At 32.6% G+C, this 27,784-nt stretch overlaps 1 protein-coding gene, 2 long non-coding RNA genes and 1 other non-coding gene across 4 annotated transcripts in view; 3 read left to right on the top strand and 1 right to left on the bottom strand.

Moving 5' to 3' along the window:
* The window catches only part of LOC109605236 (carbonic anhydrase-related protein 10), a 178,174-nt gene extending 155,730 nt beyond the window's left edge, over positions 1–22,444 (top strand). The window contains exons 8-10 of the mRNA XM_049970166.1: positions 3,980–4,111; positions 19,991–20,033; positions 21,438–22,444. Of these exons, the coding sequence (XP_049826123.1) occupies positions 3,980–4,111; positions 19,991–20,033; positions 21,438–21,502 (240 nt within the window). The 3' untranslated portion in view covers positions 21,503–22,444. The remainder of the gene's footprint in view (positions 1–3,979; positions 4,112–19,990; positions 20,034–21,437) is intronic.
* Trnae-cuc (transfer RNA glutamic acid (anticodon CUC)) lies at positions 3,121–3,192 on the bottom strand. The gene has a single exon. It is a non-coding gene; the product is annotated as a tRNA-Glu (tRNA).
* LOC126266315 (uncharacterized) lies at positions 13,472–14,618 on the top strand. Its single transcript, XR_007548733.1, has 2 exons — positions 13,472–14,296; positions 14,350–14,618. It is a non-coding gene; the product is annotated as an uncharacterized LOC126266315 (long non-coding RNA).
* LOC126266317 (uncharacterized) lies at positions 14,721–15,110 on the top strand. Its single transcript, XR_007548736.1, has 2 exons — positions 14,721–14,798; positions 14,851–15,110. It is a non-coding gene; the product is annotated as an uncharacterized LOC126266317 (long non-coding RNA).
* Positions 22,445–27,784: the final 5,340 nt, after the last annotated feature.

Below are 27,784 nucleotides of genomic sequence, written 5' to 3' on the forward strand. Positions count from 1 at the left end.
AGGAGGTCAACGTCCGAGTTGAGTATATAATTGTACAGGGTGGCTCCGTTGGTATTATTTCTGTGGCAGTTCCAGGCTGTGTGGTGAGAGTTAAGGTCCCCTAAGATTATGGTTTTGTTACACTTTTTGCAGAGTTGGTCTATTTGTGGTGTAGAAAAATTGTTGGATGGAGGGTTGTATGCGCACATTATTACGGTTCCGTCGGCTAGTTTGATTGATATATTCTCTATATGACTAGGTATACTATCTATTTTGGAGTGTGGGATGGAGTTTTTAACAAGGATTGCAACTCCTCCGTGTGTGTGGCGGGTGTGACCCGGGTTGTATTGCCTGTCTTCTCTGTAAGTTAGATAGTTTTTAATTTTGAAATTATGTCTGCTGGACAGTTTTGTTTCTGTTATGCAGATTATGTCTATTTTGTGTGTGTGCAGAAAATTAATTAAACATGGTATTTTGTTATTAACACTGTTAGCGTTCCAAGTGCAGATCTTCAGCCTAGATGTCATAGTTGTTTACGTCAAAGATGCAGAATTGTAGGAAAGCCTGGAATCTTTCCTGCTTGGTGCCAGCGTTGGACATTCTTGCGGTTAGGTCGCGGAGAGCTTGCACCATCTCCTTCATGTTAACTGCGTTCTGCAAGTCCCTGGCCACCGAGAACAGAGCTCCCATGTCCTCAGCGCCATCAGTGTCATCCTGTTGGTGCCCAGTTGCTCGTTGGGCGTTGTGTGCGGAGCTGGTAGCTATACTTTTTTGGGCCCTCTGTATCCAAATGTTGCTAGCTGGTGCTGATAGCTTCGGTTTTGGGTTGTTTACTTCGATTGTTGTCCGTTCCAGGGGTGGGTATTCTTGTAGGTTGGTTGGGTTAATTACTCCATTGGTTCCCCTGTTATCGCGTCTGGGCAGGTCAGTTAATGTTTTTGGGCCGGTTAATCGTTGAGCTTTTGGGTTGAATTTGTTGTGTTTACGGCGCTCCTCTAATTGTTGTAGTTTGTATATATATACAGGGCATTTGACACTGTTTGCGGTATGTGCCTCCTGGCAGTTAGCGCATTTGGGGGGTTCTTCCCTCGGCTTGGCACAGGTCTTCGTCTCATGTTGGTTGCCGCACTTCAGACACTTAGGATCCCTATTGCAGTTACTAGTGGCATGGCCCCACAGTTGGCATCGATGACACTGTATAATTTGCTTTTCATTTTTCCTTCTCTCCCAGAAAACTCTGGTGTGAAGGATATATCTGCAAGTTGTGTTCAGCCAATCGCAGGTAACTGTAGAATCTGTGACGACCATGAAAAGTGGTCTTTTCGTGGACCTGAGACGATATACCTGGTGTACTATGATGTCGTGGTTTGTTTTTATGTCATTTACTATGGTGTCTGTGTCTGGCTCACCATCCAGCCCCCTTACTACGAACGCGTGTGTTTTTTCGTTGGTATGGGTGTAAGTGTGGAATGCGACTTTCTCTTTTTGTATTTCGTGTAAGTATAATTTGTATTCGAGGTAGTCGTTGATGTATATGTGGGTATTGTTTTTGGTATATTTGATATTATATCCCTTCTTAATAAAGTCATTCAGTTGTGTTTGTAGTGCTTCGTGTTTTGAGGGTTTCCCATCAAGAACTATTGGCGGCGGGGTGGACTTCTTAGATGATTTTCTTGTGTTTGTCTTAGTTTTGTGGGTTTGCGGGTTGTTCTCAGTTGCACTGTCTTCTGTGTCAGTATAATCGGAGTTTCTATTTTTGTGTTTTTTGGTTATGTCGTGCAAAAGTGGAGACAGTCTTTTTCTTTTGTTGAGTAGTACTCCCGTTTCAATTTCGGGTTTGTTCAGTGATTCTAGTTTCTCAAAACGATTATTCAGCATCAGTTTCTCTTCTATGGCGATGCGCTTTGTCATAATCGTTTTTAATGACGTTGTTTTTCTCGGTTTGAGGAATTTATCATTGATGGTGTTTTCTCTAATTTCAGTTTGCGACGGTTCTAGTGGCTTTGTTTGGGTGGTTTCTACTGTTTCAATTGTATCGTAGTCCATAGTAACAGGTGTTTTACTTTTTTGTTCCCCATCGTATTTTGATTTTTGCTTTGGTGGAATTGTTGTGTTGTCATTTATTACTTGTATTTTGTTATTGTTTACATTGTTGATGCGGGATTCCCTAGTTTCTAGTGATCCGTAATTGTTGTGTGTGTTGTTATCGGGGCTGGGACTCGACCTGGTTGCAGGGCGGTGTACCAGAGCCTCAACCTGCATTAGGCACTGGGGTGTGGGTGGTGACATTTGTTTGCTGTTGGAATCCAGACTTGGTTGTACAGATGTGTCAACAGCCTCGGTAGTCACAGATACTGACTCTGAGGAGTTATTCCCCAGGCTTGGGAGGAGGAAGCTTTCTGGTTGGTTGTGTAGGGGCCCTTCAGGGAAAATTTTACTTTTCACCACATTGATAAGGTATTCTCTTTTTGCCACTTGATCCCTCTCATAGTCTGACATATATAGGTCAGACTGGGAAATATTTAATTTTGGGGTTTGTTTGTTTATGTTTGAGCTATCATTCATTTTGCATGGGGACGTGGCGGATGATAAAGATACATTGGTGGACGAAAGTTGGGGGTCGTCTGGTGTTACGCTTTCAGTACAATTGTCTTCCTTACTAAGGGGTGTACTTACGGATTTTGTTTTATTTTTTGAGTAATATCGTTTTGCTACACCTGTACCTAGGTTTGCGTCATTCCTTCTGCCGCGCCCGGCAATTGTTCGTTTTATTTTGGGCGGCACTATGCAGTCCAACAAAAACACTGAGTGTTCACAGGGGATGAGTCTAGTTTCTCACATCATTAGAACTAAAACTAATTTTAACGGCACACACTAAACTAAAGTAACAATTAACTGAGTCTATTTCTCTATATGTACGTTGAATCTCATTTGGTAGAATTCGACGGTTTTATGCACTTAAAAATCGGTAATTTACAGAGGTGACAGGCGGGGATACTGACCACTATACTACCGTTATTAGCACGACGCTCTAACCACTTATTTTCTTAGTTTAAAACACGTATTAATTAATTTTAATAATTAAAATTAAAAATTAAATTGTCGTTTCTAAAAGAATTTATTATAAATGTAAAAAAGTTATTCCGGTACCGGGAATCGAACCCGAGCCTCCTGGGTGAGAGCCAGGTATCCTAGCCACTAGACCATACCGGATTGTGAGAATACATTTCATTAAATGAAAGATATTTGAATTTTTTAATAGTAAAATCGAGAATTGTACTAGATTTGTGTACTTGTATTATTTTAAAAAACAATAAGTAAATATATTGAACATATTTTACAACAAAAACACCAATTTATAAAATAATTTATTATGTTTAGTATATTAAAGGATTAAATTAATAATTATTAACTCAGATTTTCTTGTTTGATAAATAAATAAAATATACATTGGTGGGTTTGTGTTTCAGGTCAGCACAACATGATGTTCCAATTATTTAAATCAAATATTTATTGTAAAAGTAGATATTTAATTAAACCGTTTAATAATTGATGTGTAATTTTGTTGGTGACCATTCCAGACCTGTGTGACAACCGATAAAAACAACATTCTGGTGCAAATCACCGCATTGTAAACCCTCTTGGGAGGATGCGCCGGTTAAAACCTATTTATTAAAATATCCACCACAATATGAACATCAAATATTTACACTGCTCACAATGGAAATTGATTAATTCAATTAAAATAATATAAAAGTACGTGGTCAGATAATGTAAATAACAAAATTCAATAAATCCACTGTATCGGTTTTATTATTGCCGCAATTTTATTAAAAACAACAACAAGAATCCAAAAATAATCAAGGCGAAAACCGTGAAGATTGCGGCACTAACCGGGACATATCTCCAGTCGGAGTCTCGTAAACTCCTTCACTTTAATTCACCACGATTACGTGGCGCAAACAAATCCAGGGCACTGAGCACATTTTTTCCGTTGCAGTTGTACCAATTGAGAAAATTAATGCAAGGTTCTGAGGAGGCACCTAAGGCTCCCCTGGGAAATAACGCCAGGCCCGTTCAGCCCCTGCACCAGCGGACTATTCGGACAAATATTAACTTCAGAAACTTGGAGGTAAGTGGCGCCCGACATTCCACTACTTTTATTGCCCGAATAGGCGAACTTGGGAACCGGGGTGCGAACACACCGACCGGCTTTAAATGCGCGGGCGGGAATCCCCCCGACGACTAACGTCCTAATTTCGATCTGATTAAAGCAACGTTGTGTGTGTTCGTTTCAACGAATTACTATTTATTGTCGCTGTACACATCCCGCCTTAGCCATTAATCGTTCAAACAATCAAAAACTTCGCAAATTAATTAGGATTAGGTTTTGCGACGCATAAATAAAAATGAACAGTGACATAAATTCGGTTAGTACGGAAACTTAATTAATAAGATTTCGAACACAAATATCAAAACAGTTCTCGGAGCGTCTAACGTTAATATTTACATTATTGATCCGCTTATAATTGTTTTGCATGCTCTCGTAACTACGTGTTGTTTGAATTTTGGCTTATAAACTGGCTATACAGATACAGTGTCTATCAAAATATCATTAATGCGATGATGGTGATGGTATTTACAACGTTTTACCCGTCGCCGCAAATTAACTGTTTTATTGTACGTGATTGTGTGTTTAATACAACGTTCGTTATTCTCACATCAATTTATTGATTTAATTGCTTTTTAACAATTAATAAATGTTAAAATTCATTGAAAAATATTCTAATTAATATCGTACACCACTTTTAATTTTCAACTTTTTACTAGTTGACTGATGTCCCTTTGTTAAAAAAGCTGTTGAATTGACTCAGTTACAACATATGACAAAACATATAAAAATATCATATGAGGGTTGTAGTTTCTCTATTCGCTAATAGAAGTCGCTACTAGAACTGAAATTATTAACATCTTTTGAAAGGACTAATACAAAATTTACTCCATATCTTATCACAGCAGTGCTTTTAACGTTTACCCCAGTTAAATTTTTATGTTTCTAATACCCCACAATATTTGTTATGTAGAAAATTGTTTAGTTTGTTTTGTTGTAATATACAAGAGGATTGTAAACGAATCTTTTAGATACCCTAGATCCTGGACTGTGACTACATTGATGTCAGCAGTTACTACAATTTTTGTGTGTTGTAACGTCTTCTCGACTACTTAATACCAGTCAATGGTATTTAGCATCAGTACACTAATTCCCCGCTCAGAAAAACCATATTTTAATTTTAATGAAGTACAGACTTAAAAAAACAATATTTTTGTGAGTTACCCTGAAAATTAAATCTATGGATTTGTTGAACTCCAAATCTAAAGCAACACCAAAATGGTGTCGGTTTTCAAGACGTAAGGGATAATCAACTTTGTTAATATTAACTATCTGAACGAATGCTTGAAAAGTATCTTCTTAAACGAACTTGTTTTACATAAAATAATTAAATTAGCTACATCATTATTTTGAACTACGCTGTCTCTTGTCAATTTTAGCATCCAAATACCACTCCATACTTAACAAGCTTCTTATGAAAATACAATTTTACAATCTCTTGGTCTATAAAACATGAAATGTATCTATCCAATCAGTATGAAATAAAATAAAAAAGTTGTCTTCATATTGAAACTTCAACTACTAATATCATATTAATCATCATCTATTTATTTCCTTCCGGATGATTGACATTTTTACTGTAAAATTACCTTTATTTTTTGTGAATCAATTATTACATTACGAATAATAATCTTGTCCCTTTAAATCAATGTATAAATAAATCCACATAAAATGGTTCTGTTGTTCAGTTAAATATTTAAACATACTAAGTATTTATAAGTAACTATTATTATTATTAATGTACGGTGATTACTTATTAATATCAGTTGTTACTACAATTTTTGTTTGTTAAAAATATTCTGTGACTTTTTTTTGACCACTAAATATCAGCCAAATAGTTGAAACGCCTCATTTAGAAACACCTTGTACATTTATACGATATAAAGTTTCAGTTAAATTTTTCAGACCATTTCTACATCGGTTTCAGTTTCTTTAGCTTTTCACTCAGTATGTTTAAAAGATATTCAACATTCGTTTTCTACCAGCAACATTCAATTTACTTATTTTTAAAGCATCAAATACATTAATATTGTAGTGAAATATTTGTTAAAATTCACTTTCATTTCAATTTAGTTTTCATCTTACCTGTCAACAAGTGTAAGAAGTAATTATTTAAAGAGGCAATTTAGGAACTTTGCCTTATTTACAAAACACTATTGCACACTGAACACCGTTATTATCATTTATTAAATAGTTTCAGTAAAATCTTTCAGGCCATTTCTACATCAGTTTTATTTTCTTTAGCTTTTCACACAGTATCTTTAAAAAATATTCAACATTCTTTCCTTTTTCTACCAGTAACATTCAATTTACTTATTTTAAAATCATCAAAAACATTAATATTGTAGTGAAATATTTGTTAAAATTCACTTTCATTTCAATTTAGTTTTCATCGTACCTGTCAACAAGTGTAAGAAGTAATTATTTAAAGAGGCAATTTAGGAATTTTGCCTTATTTACAAAACACTATTGCACACTGAACACCGTTATTATCGTTTATTAAATAATAATCAGAGAGTCAAAAAGGGGGAATATGTAATTTAGTAAATACGTCATAATTAACCAGAGCCTTGGCAACGTGCTAACTTGGAAAGATTCAGCGGAATATTTAATAATGTTGCTTTTGATCTTTGAAATTGCTGTAAATTAATAAAGCTAGAAAATGCCAGGGAATAATTGAAAACATTCTAAATGCCCCCGCCATTGTTAAATCATTCACTTAGTAATTCGTTGATGGAAAAATGTCCGCCTCCAACAACCGGCTGATTAAAATGATTTATTTAATATTGATAGACCGGCTAAATGTGTGTGATTTACTTCGGTTGTTTTGATTTATACCGATATTTTTAGAGTATCTATGAAATTAAAAACAAACAATGTAATTTATTGTAGCACGTAAACTAGTACTTTAAAATTTAATTCGTGGATTAATATTAAAAGTTGTTGGGAGCTTCAAAATTATGCGGTATGTTCTAAAAATAAATAGTGGTAAACATAACATTTCAATTGAAAACACAAAACTTTCTAATTACCGTGAGGCCACATTATATTTAAAAGCCTCCGGAGATGTTTGTAGCTCGTTATAAATGAAAAACTAGGTGTGTATTTTGCAAAATCGACTTTTCCAACATAGCGAGCGTGAAATTATAATTCGAAGCGGATCCGGCTTTTGAATGCATCAAAAACTGTTTATCCGCGGTTTGCGCCCTGAATGAAGTCGACGACGTTGGTGGTGCTAAACGGTAATGGTGAACATGTCATTCTCAGAAATTAGGAACTGTACTCGAGGAAATATTAATTCAGTAATCAGTATAAGGCGTTGGCAGTTTGGGGGATTTTTATTAAATTTAGCAGAACATTAGAGAGGTTTCCAGACGCCTTCGGGGCTACGTTCGACTCCGGCAGTTTTTGGTTAAGAGTTTAGCAAATTACAAGCGCTCAACGGTGCCCGAGTATTTTGTTAATGCCGTTTAAACACGAGGTCATTCAAGCATCGGCCCGAGGAAAGAAATAGGCAATTGACTTTTAAATTCACTGTTATTCGGTAACGTAATCTGCGGAATCGTTTAATTTTCTTTCCCGGAGAACCTTTAAATGTTAATGCGCCAGGCCAAATGGAAAAATCAATTCGATATGTAATACACTGCATGATTGTACGCGCCTTTGTGGCTTGAAAAAAAGAATTCCGGCCCGGAAACTTTTTTAAACAGTTTAGATAGTATTGCATTACTTAGGTTGGGTGAAACACACCTTCTAAACGGTCTCCGGGGGATGGTGAAAAGCGTGAGAACAAGGGGGTGACAAAATTTCCGGTTTTGCTTATTTAACTTTATTGACTTAATATAAAAGGAGCAAGAGGGGCAGTAACTCGTGATTTTAATAAAGACCTCCGCCATAACCGTGCATCAGTGGAACAAATTTTTCAACGGCAACGACCGAGTATATTTTTACCCCAAACTGTGTTTTAATAGGATCACATATTTTTTCATCGTGTAAATGCTGCCGGTTGTTTAATATTCGTGAATTATTAAATTTGAAAAAAATGAATTATTCCTAGTTTAAATTTAGACCAATCGTGTTGGTTATCAATATCAATATGCATAATACACACGCTTAATTGTCGCATAATTTCATTGTTTTAATTAGTTTTTGATTAATAAAAAATGAAGAAGTTCACTGAAAAATATCATGCAATGATATTCACAAACACTTTTAAACTTTTAAAAAAAGTCAACAAAGTAAAACAAAATTAATCCATTTCAACATGTACTTCGTACAAAAAAAAGGCAAAAGCTTTATTAGAAATTGTTAGAAGCTAATAATGGGACCCTCTTTTTGATTAAGACATTCATTTACGCATTGTGGCATCGATCTAATAAGATTATCAACTTTCTTCAATCTCATCCCAGAAGAACTGAATCTGATGTCTTTGTTCCTTAAGAGTCCGTGGAGGGGGCTGTAAATTCCTTAAGCGTCTCATCATGTTCTACACCAGTTCGACCAGGGAAAGTTCTGAAAATCTAGGTGGCCAAAGCAGTAAATTCTCATGAGAGGCTTATAGGAAGTTTAATGTGTGGACAAGCATTATCTTGGTGAAAAATTAGACCGAGATTTCTTCTTATGTAGGAAAGAAAATAAGGCTCCAAAACGTCATCCACATATCGCTGGGACGTCACATTGCTACTAACGAAAACTAAAGATGACTTTCTATTGATGATGATGCGTTAGTAAGATGGTAATGTCGAGAAAAAAGTGATCCTCGCTTTGCTGTGGAGTCACGTTCACAACACTATCTTTAATGGTATGGGATTCTATTGCTTATGAGTGGTATGTGGATGACGTTTTGGCGCCTTATTTTCTTCCCTACATAACAAGACATCTCGAACTAATTTTTCAGCAAAATAATGCCCGTCCACATATTGCCAGGAATACATGAAAGCCTCCCATATGAATTTTCTGCCTAGGCCACCCAGATGTTCAGACCTTTCCCCAATCGATCATTGTGAGACATGATGGGACGATGCTCAACGAAGTTGCAGCCCCCTCCACGGACTCTTAATGAACTAAGACGTCAGATTCAGTTCATCTGGGATGAGATATCCCACAAGACAACGTCGATAATCTCATTAGAAGAATGCCACGACACGTCGATGAATGTCTTAATCAAAGAAAGGGTCCAGCCCATTATTAGCTTCTGACAATTTATGCTTAAAGATTTTTGTTTAATTTTTTGATCAACTAATAATCTGTAATAGGTTAATATTTTTCTAAAAAAATTGGACTAAATCAATTATATTTAGGTTTTGCTGTGTTACTATACTTTTGTCCATTGTAAAATATAAAAGTACTCAATTTTTTAATGAATTTAATTACATTGACCAGTTTCATAGTAAATTCATTAATAACACAAAAAACAATAAATATAGATACTGACATCAAATTCAAGTAGTACAGCTCATATTTTTAATATACTTTAATAAGTAGCTATAATTATGACCACTACTGTATATATTATATTATTTATTTTATAAAAATAGTTTAACAGTGTATACAGACGGCATTTTTCTTTACAAAAAAAATATTAAACAGTTATCCATTGGCAGCAAGTTTCCTTCGTTCCACCTGTAATATACAATATTATTTATTTTAAAAACAATTCTGCATATAAAGAGTGACAATAAAGGGGCACAATAACAATAAAAATATCGAAATAAACGGGTGGCGAGCGAGCACGACGTCGCCTTTGAGCAGCGGTATCTCGGCCGCAAATCGGTCCTTATGTTCGTCTCGCTGTGCTAATGTGCACTTTGCATGCTCGCAACCCCAAGACTGTAGGTGATAGATGACTCCGGTCTCCCGAGAAAGGCTTAGTTAATGGAAGTGCCGTATTCGGAGCGGAGCCACTTCCTGCCCTCGCGCCCGCTCCTCGCGTTTATCAGATCTACTCAATTTGAGATGGATAAGCAGATCCATGGACCGGGTATTGCACTTATCTCCGACCGAATTTGTTGCCCATTTCGGACCGGCCCCATTCGGCCGGACTGACAGGACGATTTGTCATTTTGTTTTATGCGCTTCCCGTCCGCGTTTTTTGATTGATTCCCCTTCACCATAACTGACTGCGAGTTTTCTTGGAGTGGCGGAATGGGTTCTTTCGGCCACCATTAGACTGAAACGGAGCCTTAATTGTGGTCGTCCCGTCTTCCGGGTTAGGTAATTGAAATGGGGGGTGGCGCCGCAACCGTTACATCTGAACCTGCGACGATTATGTGGCGTCGCAGATCGTCAATATTATGCCGTCGAGTTTGTCGGCGTCTTGGTTGCTTCAGCTATTAATCGACTTATTAATTGTCTGCGTGTTACGTAGATCAAAAGGGCAGATTCGATGGTTCAGTCGCGGTTAAATTAACCACCATATTGTTCCTGTCGTCGCGGTAATTGGATTGGTGCATGCGAAAACATTTTCTGTTTAATCTGAACTTGACGGTTCGTCTCTGGAATGTTTATTTGGCACAGTTAACCCAATTGAACTCTTATCTGTCACAATTCAAAATATATTATCAAGTTTTGTCAATTCTTTTACAGTATGTTATTTGGATGTCTTAATCAAAGATAACTAAAAACACTTATCTTAGGAAGTCTTTATAAAAATAATCTCTTTGAATTTTATCAAATTTTTATTGATGCTCTAAATATTGTAAAATTATTCTTCATCCAAAAAATAAAATATACATGTAAAAGACATCTCTTTCACTGTGTGTGTTATTCTGGTGACTTAATGGGACTAATAACAATAGTATTTTTAGACATACTGTTCCAAGAACGCACCACATTAATAATAATTGATTATTATTATTTTCTCAAAACTAGAAATACACCACATTGTATATTTATTTAAAAATAGGTTTGTAATTGTAAATTAAAAATTAATAAAATTTGATGTTTATAAAAAATAAAAATTTGAACTTAATATGGGGTATTTCTACGAATGATGATCTCACATCTTCTGTTCATACTAATTTCATTTTGGTTCAAATTCTCCCAAATTTCGAAGACTCTCCACCCCCTTTAAGTTATTCGTATAGTTAGGATGGTCTCTTTTTACGTCTCCCAACAATGACCCAGATATATTCTATTGAGTTAAGGTCTGGATTGCGAGCTGGTTAGGCAATATCAATAACCCCAATGTCAGCCAGATACTTTCGTACAACATGAGCTGTATGTGGTCATGCATCATCCTACATTAGAAGTATGTTCATACTCTAAATCTGGGTACTAATTCCATTTTGATTCAAATTCTCCCAAATTTTAAAGACTCCACATCCTTTAAGTTATTCGGATAGTTAAAATAGTTCCTTTTAACGTCTCTCAACAATGTCCCAGATATATTCTATTGGGTTAAGGTCTGGATTGCGAGCTGGTTAGGCAATATCAATAACCCCAATGTCAGCCAGATACTTTCGTACAACATGAGCTGTATGTGGTCATGCATCATCCTACATTAGAAGTATGTTCATACTTTAAATCTGGGTACTAATTTCATTTTGATTCAAATTCTCCCAAATTTCGAAGACTCTCCACATCCTTTAAGTTATTCGGATAGTTAAAATAGTTCCTTTTAACGTCTCCCAACAATGTTCCAGATATATTCTATTGGGTTAAGGTCTGGACTGCGAACTGGCTAGGCAATATCATTAACCCCAATGTCAGCCTGATACTTTCGTACATGAGCTGTATGTGGTCATGCATTATCCTACATTAGAAGTATGTTCATACTTTAAATCTGGGTACTAATTTCATTTTGGTTCAAATTCTCCCAAATTTCGAAGACTCTCCACCCCCTTTAAGTTATTCGGATAGTTAGGATGGTCCCTTTTTACGTCTCCCAACAATGTTCCAGATATATTCTATTGGGTTAAAGTCTGGACTGTGAGCTGGTTAGGCAATATCATTAACCCCAATGTCAGCCAGATACTTTCGTACAACATGAGCTGTATGTGGTCATGCATCATCCTACATTAGAAGTCTGTTCATACTCTAAATCTTGGTACTAATTTCATTTTGGTTCAAATTCTCCCAAATTTCGAAGACTCTCCACCCCCTTTAAGTTATTCGGATAGTTAGGATGGTCCCTTTTTACGTCTCCCAACAATGTTCCAGATATATTCTATTGGGTTAAGGTCTGGACTGTGAGGTGGCTAGGCAATATCATTAACCCCAATGTCAGCCAGATACTTTCGTACAACATGAGCTGTATATGGTCATGCATCATCCTACATTAGAAGTCTGTTCATACTCTAAACCTTGGTACTAATTTCATTTTGGTTCTAATTCTCCCAAATTTCGAAGACTCTCCACTTCCTTTAAGTTATTCGGATAGTTAGGATGGTCCCTTTTAACGTCTCCCAACAATGTCCAGATATATCCTCTTGGGTTGTCTAGATTGCGAGATAGCTAGGCAAAATCATTAACCCCAATGTCAGTCAGATACTTTCGCACAACATGAACTGTATGTGGTCATGCATTATCCTACATTAGGAGTCTGTTCATACTCTAAATCTGGGTACTAATTTCATTTTGGTTCAAATTCTCCCAAATTTAGAGAAGACTCTCCACATCCTTTAAGTTATTCGGATAATTAAGATGGTCCCTTTTAACGTCTCCCAACAATGTTCCAGATATATTCTATTGGGTTAAGGTCTGGACTGCGAACTGGCTAGGCAATATCATTAACCCCAATGTCAGCCAGATACTTTCGCACAACATGAGCTGTATGTGGTCATGCATCATCCTACATTAAAAGTGTGTTCATACTCTATATCTGGGTACTAATTTCATTTTGGTTCAAATTGTCCCAAATTTCGAAGACTCTCCACCCCCTTTAAGTTATTCGGATAGTTAGGATGGTCCCTTTTTACGTCTCCCAACAATGTCCAAATATATTCTCTTGGGTTGTTTAGATAGCGAGATAGCTAGGCAAAATCATTAACCCCAAGGTCAGTCAGATACTTTCGCACAATATGAACTGTATGTGGTCATGCATTATCCTACATTAGGAGTCTGTTCATACTCTAAATCTTGGTACTAATTTCATTTTGGTTCAAATTCTCCCAAATATCGAAGACTCTTCACATCCTTTAAGTTATTCGGATAGTTAGGATGGCAATATTATTCACCATAATATCAGCCAGATACTTTCGCACAACATGAGCTGTATGTAGTCATGCATTTTCTTACATTAGTAAAAAAGGGATATGTGTCACTTCATGTTCTTCCAGAATGTCCAAAATGTAACCCTGATCATTAAGCACATCGCTTGCGGTCCGGCCGTATTTTTGAACAGCATCCTCGCCAACGCACAAATACTGTATATGTGGTGGGTCAGCATCAGCTTCGTCTCCGAACCAAACAGGACGCTCCATAGTAAATCGAAAATGAAGTAACCCAGACTCATCACCATCACTCTTTTGTGGCTGCAAGTCGTTTGGAGTTCCGGATAAATGAACGGAGTGCCGGGCATCAAACACTCGCGTACCCCGAGATAAGCCATTATCAAGCCGTGGACGAAGGTTAGAATTCTGCAGGTGAACTCCTGCGGTTTGTTAGGGAGCAGCAGGCGCAGGATTCCGTACGATGTGCACCAGAAGGCCGTACTGGCGATTATGACCTCGTACGAGTCGTACTGGATGGTGCTTTTTGGATGGAATTTTGATGGTTTCATTGTGTTAAGGCATTTTTATATTCACTGTCACTTTTATGCTGATACACGTCACTTTTTGATATTTACTGTTTATATTAAAAGTTTATTTTTATATATTATACATAATCAACGTTTTGCAGTAACTACTAATATTGTGGCTAGCAGATATGGTACTGTTATATGATAACGTTGAATTTTACTGGTTTTCTAATTTGCCTTTTATTATCTGTTATATTAAAATAAATAAAGTTTAATCATTATGCAAATGAGGCGAATACCATTTTCCTCTCTTAATAATTTGAGTCATATTTAATAAACAATTAAAATTTATATAGATACATTGTTTTTTGATATTGTCACATTCGGTCATGCGAATGTCATTTCGACATTAAAGAAAATAAGTCAGCGGTCTTACGTACTTTTCAGGTTGTATTATAATAAATAAAGTAAGTTTAGTTTCATAATTATCTAATTTATCTACTAATATAATTGTTTATAGATAATGCCACGTCCAGATTTTGAAACCGAGATGGCAGCTTCAACACTTATTACATACAAAAAATCAAGGAAAAGTACTAAGAAATATGTTTTTATTAAAATATGGAAATTTACAGTCAATTTCTGTGACATGTTAGGATTACTGGACATATTACCTTGTGGCACAATACATTCGATTAAGCCATATATTAATTACGGCATCAATATTGAAAAATTGTAAAAATGTAACATTTTTGACTGAATAAATGTATATAAGTTTTTAGATTCAAATATTTGTTTTAATTTTATGTTTGGGTCAAGAAAATTTTCTCCCAAGTTTTAAACCAAAATCTATATTTAAGAGTTTATTGTTGTGTTTATTTGTTGCTTAGTTACGAATTTGACAAATTTATTTAAATCAGTCAAGTATTGGCAGTCAATTTTTACACCCGACTTTTTACTAAAGAAACTGTAAGTATTTTTATAATTTCTTAATTAAAACACTTATATATGTAATTTTCAGATAATGTCTGGTTACAAGGGAAATAAACAAGTTAATGATACAGTAGTCTGCAAAAAATCAAAAAAGTTAACCAAAAAGCGTGTGTTCATTAAGATATGGAAGTTCGCAGTTAATTTCTGCGACATTTTAGGCTTGTTGGATATATTACCCTGTGGTACTATACATTCAATTAAGCCCTACATCAACTATGGCATTTCTATTAAAATACGTTAATATTTAATACATAATATTTTACTGTATGTAATAAAGTTCCATTTGAACATGTTGGTGAATGTCCAAAATGTAACCCTGATCATTAAGGTTCCTATTATTTATCACCACCAAGTCGGTACGTGCTGTTAAAGAAATGACTCTCCACATCATAATTGAGCCCCCAACGAATAAGAAGTTATACTGAACATATCTTTCATCTGTAAACAGAACAGAACAGAACCTTTAGATTATATCAAATTTTGGTTGAAACTTTTCTTTCATCATATATCTTTAGATATATATTCAAATAATATCTTTATATGATGTCAATCTTTGATTGATACTTAATGTAGTTTCCAAAAATAAATAAACAATTCAAAGAAGTTTTAAGGAATCTCATCAACGTTTGATTGATACTCCAGGTAGTGTAAGAATCATCCTCCCCGCAAAAGTAAAGATGTAATCAACAGTTATCCAAAAACTGTTTTATTTGATTTGAATCGACGTGCGTGGAGTGAGAGGCACTGCAGGTGTATCTGGTACAATAAAGAAGTGGCGTTCCGTGAATGGCCGAGCGGGAGGGATGTATGGGTAGCAAGGGCCGGTCGGAAATGAGAAAAACACATACCCGTCCGGAACGGCCGTCCGACATTCGCTAAACACGCCGACATATTCACGCGATTTTAATACAGGAAATTGGAAACCAGACAATGCAAATTTTGCGTTGTTTGTTCGTGCCTGCCGGTTACCGTTAGATTTGTGGATTTTCTATGTAAATTTTAATTAATTCAACCAATATTTTTTTTTTAAATAATAACCATTCGCTCACTGCGTATCGGTGGTGTAGGTGTTTTTTTCCCTTTGTTATTCGAGCGGTAATGCACGCGGGCATTTCGGATACGGACAAATAATTACATTTTTCACGTCGACTGGTTTATCGAACGCACACACGAAACTTCAATTTCGTTTTGGGAAATTGTGAGACGGGATCGAAACAATCGGATCTTTTTTTTTTTTTTTGAATTAAAATTCTGCGCTGAATCAACAAGTGATTAAACCGCTCACGTTCAATCAAAACGGGAAAGTAAATCAACAGAGAATCTCGCTAATTAACTCATTTTGTTTGATTTATTTTATAATTTAGTTGCAGTCTGGTAAAAGTCAGCAGAACTTATTTCGACTGCAGTCAAAAGTCGATGGTTTTTGCACGAGGTCTGAGATTAGTCGAGACAGCATGTTCCCAGACATACCGTCTATTAAAATAGAAACGGAGTCTGCAGCCTCCTGATATGAAATCTAAGCGGCTATATTTAAAATAATATCCCTTTAAATTCCGGAACATCCTTTCACATTTCGTACCTGTATCAAGCAATTTCGGCTTAATATCACGTGTCGTGGAAACGTTCGCGCTGTCTTGGAAGTGACTGCATTTCAACCGGGGGGGAAAGTTGTAAGAAGTGCTTACAAAGTATATTGTGACCTTTGACTCCCGCTTGGTTTCGGGAACGGCGTGTCTTGAGTTTTGACTTGATTTAAATTGCAGCCGCAAGACCGTGATTAAATTAAATAATTCGGGCGAAAGGGGACCGTATGTTCCATTCTTAATAGCAACTTGCTTTCTATTAACTTGTCAAAATTACAAAATCTTAATTAAACGAAGTCAAACATCAACGCAAAGCACAATTTAGCATCAAATCAAAAAACTTCTAGCAAACAAGTTTTGCTACTCTATACAAGATGTCGCCCATGGTTAAATATTATTTTTTTCTATTATTTCATAGAAATTCCATCTCCAACATAAAAACGATTCTTCTAAATGTTGAGACATGTTATGAGCTATCGCTTTACCAAGTTTTATCAAAAACCCTTTTATTCGTTTCCACGTGATCAGTGCACATTCAAAATATTTCTGTGATTTAACAGAACAGAAGAAAATTGTTTAATACATTATGAAACAATGACCCAAATTACCAGATAATTGAATCAAGATTGATAAAAACATTTTGCTGTTATTCCCTCAGTTCTTACAGTTCCATTTAATTCGTATAGAGCGAAACAATGAGCGTTTTCCATTTGGAAATTAAAATATCATTTACAAGACATTAAGACCATTAAATCAATAAAACAGTTGGAGTTTTTGCAACGGACCAGAGGGCAAATGGCAACGAGCATAATGGTGCACTGATGCACCAGCGCAATCCCATTCTTATTTTGTATTTCATTCAGTACACGTATCGCATTTTGCTATTAGCACATACGTATTAAAATGGCGGCAATTATGCGCGAGATAATGGCTACATAAACTACTGCTAATGAGCTTAATTCGCGCGTTTTTTTCGGCTAATTTTCCCGTTTCAAACGACCTTTGAACGAGTGCTCGTCGCTGGTTGAACAGCTAATGCGTCCGCCGTGATTTACAACATAAATACTGACTGCATTTATTATTAAATTATGCCCCGTTATAGGAACATTTCCGACAACGTTTTTGGGATTAATGTTTAAATTAAGTCGACTCCGAGACGGTTAAGTTTTATGCTGCGACGCTGTATACAAATTGCATGTTCTAAGACGGGACAAAGGAAAAAACTTTCTCATTATGCACATAAACATCATATATACGTGATAATTCGAATTCGTTGCTAATTTAAAAAGATATTTTCACATTGCCATTCACTTAACTCCCGACAGAGTCTTCAATAAAGCTGATTAAATTGTCGTCGATTGTTTTTAGGATTTAATATAGATTGGAAAAATTAATTGTGCACTCGGCGCCTCCGTTAAAAAATATATTTGTCAAATTACTTATTCATTCATACATTCGCCGTCCAAGCTGATGTTTTAATATTGCACCACTAAATCTGAGACATCTGTTGTAACTTTCCGTAATTTCTCCCCATTTAATTTGAAATAATTTATATAGCTTTTTCATAGTAATTTTTCATCATAATTCATTTTTCCCCTTTTGTCTCATCCGTTTTCATAAGCATAATTTGCTAATTAAAAATAATGGAAAAACATAATTCCTGGCGTATCTTCGAATGCTTTTTTTTTTTTGACTTTCGTAAAAAGAAACTTGGAAGGCCTCGAAGTCGTACGAATATATTTGCGGTATTGAGCGGGTCCGAACGTTTATCGCATCGTCAATTATCCATAACACGAAACTTTGATAGTAGCACAGCGTTGAAAACTTTGTTATGGCTCTGTAATTACATGACAAGTCAGCTAACAATGTAATGGAATGCGAATATTCAATGTTGGTTAATATAATCTAGTTGGAGTATGGTAGTGATGCAATTAACTTGGAACTTTACTAAAAGAAGCCTGTTTGAATTTAAATATAGGTTTAAATTACTCTATAGATTTATAATTCTGTATAAATTTTACATATGTTCTAAAATAAACTAAGTTGTGTTAGATTAAACTAGATTTCACAATTTATTTATTAAAAAATAAATAATTGACAAAAATTTACAAAATTTACTTAGCCAAAATTACCTAAATATTAATTTTATAACATAAAAAATATGAAAATCTTAAAATTAAAAATAATAAAATAATAATAAAATTTTAATTATCTAAGATTTCCTATCTAGAATTATAAAATTGTACTAAAACATTTCAACATTTTTTATATATAAAACACAAATCAAAAATAAAAATTTAATTATTAACATAATTTTGATAATAAATAAAACAAGAACATATAAAAAAGTTAATTGACTCAATTAACAATTTATATTTTCAAAATACTTAATTATCATTTTACGCTATCTTAATAAAATAATCTTAGATTAATTAATTATTATAAATTATTCAAATTTAACAAAAAAAGAAACAAAATATATAATACATAAAAAATATTTTAGACTAAATTAATTATTTTCTAAAAATGATAATATTTATTAGAATTATTTGTGTTATTTTAATAAAATAATTTTATAGATTCACTTATTCATATTATATATTGTATATTTTGTATTTTCAAAATCTTTTAAAATTTCATGAATAATTTTTTTTTAGCTCATCTTGATAAAATAATTTTATAAATTCATTTATATATTGATTAATTATTAGAAATTATTGGAATTTAACAAAGATTATTTTTAAATTTTTTTCTTTTTACATTTTCAAAATTTTTTATATTACTATTTCAAAAAATAAATTTATTTTATTTTAATAAAATAATTTTATAGATTCATTTTATTTAAAATTATATATTATAATATGTAAAATATTTAATAATTATTTTTTCACCTTCATGAAAATATATTATATAATAATAGTATATTAATAAATTGAATGATGAATGAAACATTGTAATTATATTAAAATTATCTAAAATTAAAAATAATCAGTTTTGCCTGGCAATCGAAAATTGCTAAAATAAATGAAGATAATTATAATTTTGTAATATTTGAATAAAATAATTGTCTATTATATTAACGTAAATATTTTAACAATCTGAAATTGAAACAAAAAATAAAAATTGAAAAGTTGTTTTATGTAAATTCTGCTTTTGAAATATCATAACACCGAAAAAAAATAAAATTGAATTATAAAATGTATGTCAACATTTAAAATAAAACATCAAAACCTGTTAAATCTGAAATATACAAAACTTGTAAAAATTATTTTATTAAAAAATTTAACTATACCAAAAATAAATAAATAAATGAATGTTAAAAATTAAAGGAGTGCAAATATTGAAGTGAAGAGAAAAAATGTAATTTCGGCCCCTGTTAAAAAATAACCATACTTTTTATAAACGCACAATAAAAAGTCACATCTAATTAGCCGAACAATAAAACAAAACCTGCAAAGTAGTCCGCGTTAACTCTTAATACGAAGAAGGTTAAATTTCCGCAACACTAAACACCGCCAACTTTTTATAATATGGCGCAGCAACAAAACATCTTAAACCAAACTAATAAGGCGTATTCTGTTCCAGGGTAGCAACTGTCCCTCCATGCAAAAGGATATGTACTACAGAGGTGAGTAAACGATACTCCTGTGTAACGACAATAACCGGGACGCTAATGGACTGGGGACTCGCCGCTCGAATTACCAGATATATTTATTTAAATAGACGCTAATATCTGAAGGTGTTATTAAATTTACGATGCCCTGGCGTGCAGAATCTTCGTCTACATACGTGTTTATGTTTGTTAGTTAAGGGTGATTACACTAAAGGTGGCATGGCTGTTAAGAAGTCTTTGTTTTTAAAGACATAGTCAAAAATAAGAAGTATTCATTGTTGCTAGGTAATTTTTGGATACATTTTCTCATTTGAGAGGTTCAGATCTCTTCTGAGATTGTCAGTCTTTGATGATTAAAACATTGAGGAATTGTTAAACCTGCTCCAAAGTCACTGTTCTTTTCTTCATCAGACTTTGTTGCTTCTCTACCATCCTCTGGCAGTTCAGGAAGACTACCGAAGGATGGAATAGGTATTACTCCAAAATAATGTGGAAGTCTTTTGGTTTGATCTAGAATAGAATGACCATTAGTGTCAATTGTTCCTATTAATGAATACCTTTTACACATTGAATTAGCAGTCATTTTGATGATTTCGTGCTCTAAATCATTGGTACGTCAAGTTTTAAGAACTGTCTCTTTCTCAACTGTTGCAAATGTTCAACACAAAATTTATATACAAAATTATTATTCCTATTGGCTCTAATTGAGACGTTCAGACCACTTATGAGATTCATAGGACTTTCATTAATGACTTATCAGAATTAATTTCAATTAGCTCATCTTTTAAATACCAAAATTGATATATGAAATTTGGCATTTTCTGTATCAAGAAGAGAAAAACCATTTTATTGGTCTGTTTTCACCTAATTAGAACTGCGAATTTATATATTTAATATGAACAAATTTGGATTAAAACTTGCCCAACGTTTAAATTTGACCTTGCCTAATTTTATGTTATACATTGTCTCCCTTGTACCATTTACATAAACGTAAATTGCCTCATTCTAAAATTTGCCAAGTATCAAATACAATTTGGTGGTTGTCTTAAGTGTCCATCAGATTTAACGTTCCACCAGCAGTCAAACATATGAATCTGGTTATTTAAGCATTCCTTGTACCATTAACCCCGGTCCCTTGTCGGATTTATCTCGGTTCTGGTAATAGTTGCAGCATATTAACTTTTGCGAACCATTAAAACTAACATATGCAGTATGTAACAACCGAGCCATTATACATATATACAGATATTTATATAAAAAGTTTGGCTGTAACATAGCTCACGTACATTTTCTACCGAAACTTTTGTTACCATTGTAAACTTGCGGCGGATTTAGCGTGCCGTAATTAAAACAGATATCCTAATATTAATAAATTATTCGTCGAGTACTGTTTTGCACTATTGCGTGTTTTTGTTGCAGCTAACAAATGGCCCACGACTTTGAAGGAGCAGCATCCCTACCACAGTCTACACTCGCTCCATTAAAATGTATAATTTCCATTTTACATGAACCGCATTCGTTTGTAATCGATTGCGAGTCTTCGCCAAAAAAAACATTTATTGTAAACTAAACTACTACCATCCATAAACATCTGAAACATGGTTAAGCAACAGATTCCTTAAAAAAACATGTATGTAGAGTCAATGTGTATATAATTCAGCAATAATATTATAAGGCACTATGAATATTGTATAAAAAATCAAATTTACAAGTGTTGCTTCACTATGCTAATATAATACACCCATCTACGGGGGCATTAAAAAAATTACAAGCTAGTTAAAATTGTCTGTAATTAGCTTTGACCGTTTATAAAGTGTAAAAAATGCTTAAATTTTAATAGATGGTAAACGAACCCGTTGGTGAGTGTAATTATGTTGATAACTTAGAATAAAATATATTTTGTTAGGGTTTTGTTATAACATTTTGTAACTAATATTCTTAAGAACTAACGATGAACTGTTGAAACCGTTGTCAAAATATATAAAAAAGACACAGCTTGTTTTTTAATTGTCTAATTGTAAATACACAGCGAGGATTGTTACGTTTAAGAAATCAAAACGAGTTTATAAGTGAATGATATTTTTCTAACGCTTTCCTTTAAACCGTTTAATTAACTAATTTTTGGCAACGTTTCAACGATCGCGCCATTTTCTTATGTGCTTCAATCGTGTAAATATTAAAGAAAAACAAAATCGAGAGTATAGACACATTTTTGTGATACGAATATATGCAATAATGACCAAAGAAAAAAAAATTATAAACAGTGTTAGTGCTATTATTGTATCTCGGTTCTATAGTGTTTGTATAAAACGTCTTGGTGAATACCTACAATGGATTTCGTTCTGAATTTTATGCTTTAGTCAAATATGTCCATAAATAACTTATATATAATCTAATGTAAACAAATATAAAATTATTATAGTTAACTCTGTGTTTTATTTACATCAAGTGAAATATTTTTTAATAAAAATGAATCTTACCTAAAAATTCAAATAAATAAAGTTAAATGCAATCTTTAATAGTCTCTTAAAAAATATTTACTTAATAAAGTATATTTTAAAATTGAAGTTAAATGATAACAAAATAAATCTGATAAAAACAAAAAACGCAAAATGAAACAAAAATATATATTTCAAGAATTTATTAATTTATTTTCAATGATTATTTAATAAGATTTGAATTAAAAAGTAAAATGAACTTTTAGGAAATATTTATGATAAAAGTATTTAAATAAAGGTAAAAAATACATTTTAAATGTTCACTGAAAAAGAAATATGTCAAAATTAATAAAATATCTCAATAATATTAATCCAAATTTTTTATATTTAAATTTTTAATATTAAATTTATAAAATTTAAATTTTTAATATATAAATTTTTAAAATTTAATTTAAAATTTAAAATATAAATTTTTAATATTTAAATTTTTAAAAATTTAATATTTCATATTTAAAATTTAAATATTTAAAAAATTTTAATATTTAAATTTTTGAAATTTAAAATTTAAATTTTTAATATTTAAATTTTTTAAAATTTAAAATTTAAATTTTTAATATTCAAATTTTAATATTTAAATTTTTAAAATTTTAATTTTTAATTTTTAATTTTTAAAAATTTTAATTTTTAATATTTAAAATTTAAATATTTAAAAAATTTTAAAATTTAAATTATTAAAATTTAAAATTTAATTTTTAATATTTAAATTTTTGAAATTTAAAATTTAAATTTCTAATATTTAAAATTTAGAATTTTAATATTTAAATTTTTAAAATTTAAAATTTATATTTTTTATATTTAAAAATCTAAAAATTTCACTACAATTTCACAACTACAAAAAATTAATTGCAATTAAATAAGTTTTATGTAAGGTAAGTAAATGTAATTAAATTTAATACAAAAATAATTTATTTAAAATAAATAGATTTTTAGAAATTCAATGTCATTTTACAAAACATATCATGTCATAAAAAAGAAATTGAATTAATTAGTTGTCAACTAATAACACAAAATTGATACTGATAACTATAAAAAGTTCGTTAAAATATTTAATTGAATAAGAAAAGTTTTATTTAAGGTAAATTTGTTTGTAATATATAATTTATAATGGTAAAGTCAAATCAACGAATTTAATTTTTCGGAGAAGTGAATAATAAAATCAGTCAATAAAATTAAGACAATAATAAGGTTTCAAATAAAAAAATATTAAAATTAAATTACAAATAATAAAATTAAGTGGGTTTATCTTCACATTAAATAGGTCACTTGAAGGGAGTTAAATTAAAAGATATATTAAAAAATAAAAATTAATAAATCAATTAATATATACAAAAACCAATATAAAAACCTTCAAAGATAAAATTACAAACTTTGTTATTATATTTTTTCAACAGTATTTTTTATAACTTCATCATAAAATATGCTTTTTTGAACGTTTAATTAAGTTAAGAAAATATTAATAAGTTATGATATAACGTTCACTCATAGAGGAACACGATCTTAATTTACATCGGCCCATTTCCCGTGAGGTGGAGGAAATTTCTAATGTATCAAATTTGATCTGCACGACTAAAAGCTGAAACTCCCACAACTAGTAATACGGGACACTGCATAATATTCCAAGAGACTTGTTTTCAAAAGGCGAGCCAACATGTTATACTTCGCGATGAATCAAACTAATTATAAGTTTGCCGCTCCTACTTCGCCACTTCGAGTGCAATTTTAACTACAAGATCTTCTGCATTTACACTCAACAAATAAAAACTATCGTGATATACCCGGTGCCTCACTTTCAATTAAAATCTCGAGAACGCCGACAGAAAGGACCATTTATCCGGGCTGAATTAATTATTCCGATATTAGTTAAATCAGTCGGTCGAAGAATGGAAGTCGAACAAACAGAACACTTACATCCAGCCGGCTTGGACGGCGACGCCGAGCGTCGGAACGAAACTCGAGAATAATCGAGCATCAGCTGCCACTTAATTAAACTAATACCCACCTCGAACGGCTCACAGAAACTGACAGACTGTGTTTTGTCTTCACAGAACTTTCATTTTTCTAGTGTTGATTGTTAATTCACAAATAGTGAATTAATTACTATTAAACTATTTTTATAACATCTCTTTAAGTGATAAATTATTAAAGTTTTTGAGATTTTCTTCTGTTGTTAAAATTTTTTAGTAAATTAAGTGATAGCATAGACTCTCTCCTTTCTTCTCGTCCTATACCAAACATTAATTCTATATTTGTAGCTTCGAATCAAATTTCGCTTCCTGAAGTTTTCATTCGTAAATTAGTAATGACTACTTAAAAATTGTAATCTGAATATTTAATGATCCGTAACCAGATTTTGTCGTCGACGTCAATTCGAAGTAGAAAATCGCAAATACATATTCATCAAGATGAAATTAATAATTTAAAATTCCAGTAAACACGAATTTTATATTTGACGAGCGTCGACCCTTTTAAATAAATAATGAACGTCGTGTTTTGGTGAATTCCTACTTTTAAATAGAAGATGTGAAATACAAATGAAAATGATAATACTGTAATACAAAAATTAATTGGAAGAAAAGTCATTAGTTAAATTAACTTAAAATGGAAGTTTTTTATAGCAGAATACAAATTTGAACGCATTCGCCATTTTTATAACAGGCATCCACCATTATTTAAAAAAGAGATGTGATGTATTTAAATTTTATTTAATTGATGGTTTAAAATAAACAAAACCACCCTCGTTTGTTGTGCGGGAAGTGCTGACATAACACATGTATTTAATGATCCGTGTATATTTTAATTCGACATTATGAAACGGTCGAAAATCAAATATGTACATGCATAATATATGCAGATATCATTAACAATCGCAACAATGGAAATTCAGTTTCGTTTCCACTCAAATTTGGATTATTGTGCGGGATAACTACCCTTAATTCGATCTGGCGTTTTGTAGGACAATTATCGATGTGCTGTTTTAATTAATCAAAATGGTTTGTTGAGCTAGATAATTATATCTATTATATTAATTAATTAGTGGAGAAAGTTATTTTATTAGTAGATAATTTTATTAACTGTTGTTCATTTATTATTGATTTTATTATAAATGTAAACAACTACTTGCATATCTACAATTTTGTATAATTTCTAAATGCATTTAGCATACAGTGTGTATTTTAGGGTGGGCCAAAAAGTTGGACTAGTTTTGCTTTAACTTTAAAGACTGTTTTCCAAAGATAAGCTCTTAATTTTAATAGGAAAGTCCTCCTCATCTCAGTTTTCCATTTTTTCATCAGTTTCACATTAGAACCAATTTTTCAGCTTTTTCTGTTCTTTTTTGGCCCACCTTTGTGTACATTTAAGATGGAAGTAACTAACCTCTGTGGGCATTATAACATTTTCTACACTGAAAATGTTATATTAGTTCCCATTTTTTATATTTTCAATAATTTTCACAGTTCATTCATTGATTTATTTTAATTGGTAAGATGACATTAGACAATTTGATTTTGAGTTCTTTCATAGACTTAATATACAATTTCATATACAGAAACCCATCCTAATCTAACCCAAATGATCGTAACCTAACTTAACCTAATCCAAATACTCTGAACTATTAAAATTTTGATTGTAAACCGTTTTAAAAGTAACATTTGTTTAGTTTAGGTTAGTAAAAAGGTTTCACTGCTCATAAAATATACCATGACGGTTTGTTTAAGGGGCAGTGTTTATTAATATTTGCAAAACCTCATTCTTGTAAAACAGAGTAACCACGGCTTAAACAATAACAAAACTCTTACCAGCACCGCTGTACCATTCAACGCAGAACAAACAAGAAATCCAACAATAGAAAATTTACTCTTACATTTCGATAAAGCGGAATTTAATTACGGCGGGTGTAATAATAACATCCACAACGTATGAAAATAAACATTAGAAGTATGTATGCAAAGGTCTTAATTAAAGCATTTAATTTTGCATAGAACAATTATATGAATGATTAAAAGCAAATCCTTGTTTAAATACACACGTGAACGTTTCACTAAATCAGAAACAACTATAGAACACACATTACCCCCCCCCCTGCACGTTACCCCGCCGCACCGCGCTGTGTACAGTGTAACTCGGCACTAAACCCATTATAAACATAGTGGAGACCCTCGCAAACTTTAACACAAATATACTCAAACAATGCAACTAAAACAGAACTATAATTGTGCCATAATTAATAAATTATCATTGTAGGTGCATAAGAAACTGCTGATGACAAAGTTCACGTGGATTATTATTTACCAACGTGTTTTACATGGGGTTAATTAATTTCTAACCGTTTTAATCAGTGTTGCCATCTAAAATTTGTAATGTACACTTTGCAGTACGTGGAATTTGTGTATTATATTTTGAATATTTTATTACATTGAACTTTTAGTAATTTAATTTTTAATCCACTTAAGACCCACAATGTAAAAAAGGTAACTATTTTATTTTATTAACCGTTGTGTATTTAATTTTAAAATAAATCTGCTTCTCTATTTAAGGATATTTTGATCTATTTTCGTTGTACCTGAATCATTGTATTATTTTAAAACTAACACCACCTAATATATTATGAGGAAACAACATGGTTTATGTGTGGAAAATGAGCGAACTGAAGTGCATTAGTTCCGTTTAAGCGGAGGCGCAGTAAATCAACGATGGACACTTTTATTTTCAGCACGTACCCCCGACAAAATACATAGCGTAGTGAAAAATTAACAGTGAAATAAAATGAAGCGTGGGGGTCGTGCGGTGGCGGGCGGTGTGTAAATCTTGGCAATATTCCTCGTTCATCGGTAATTTACCGCTTCCTTGCCAGGTCCGAGGTATAAGAGCACGTCGTTCGCTTCACACTTCAGCGACACTGTATTTTATTACGTTCTCGGCGAGATGCTCGTTGGGAAACAGTTGAAAACAGCGACCCCCCGATCATCGGAATGATATCGGGGGGATCAATTCGTCCGTTCGCTGCCAAGAATCACTCCGTTGACTTTATTCAATCCGAACAATGTACACAAGTATATAAAATAAATCGCAGTTTAACACGTTTCCGTTTCACATAAACCCGAAAAATGGCCAGGGGAAATTTTCTGAAATATGGTCTGTCATACCGTCACTCAATTGTTATGAAAACATAAAAGTTACTATCATTTATTTTATTACTCTGTTATTTCGAGGTTTTATACATTTCGTACACGTCTTTTGTTTAATAAAAAATTTTATATTGGACAAATA

This window comes from Aethina tumida, chromosome 7, assembly GCF_024364675.1.
Source record: "Aethina tumida isolate Nest 87 chromosome 7, icAetTumi1.1, whole genome shotgun sequence".
Lineage (NCBI taxonomy): Eukaryota > Metazoa > Arthropoda > Insecta > Coleoptera > Nitidulidae > Aethina > Aethina tumida.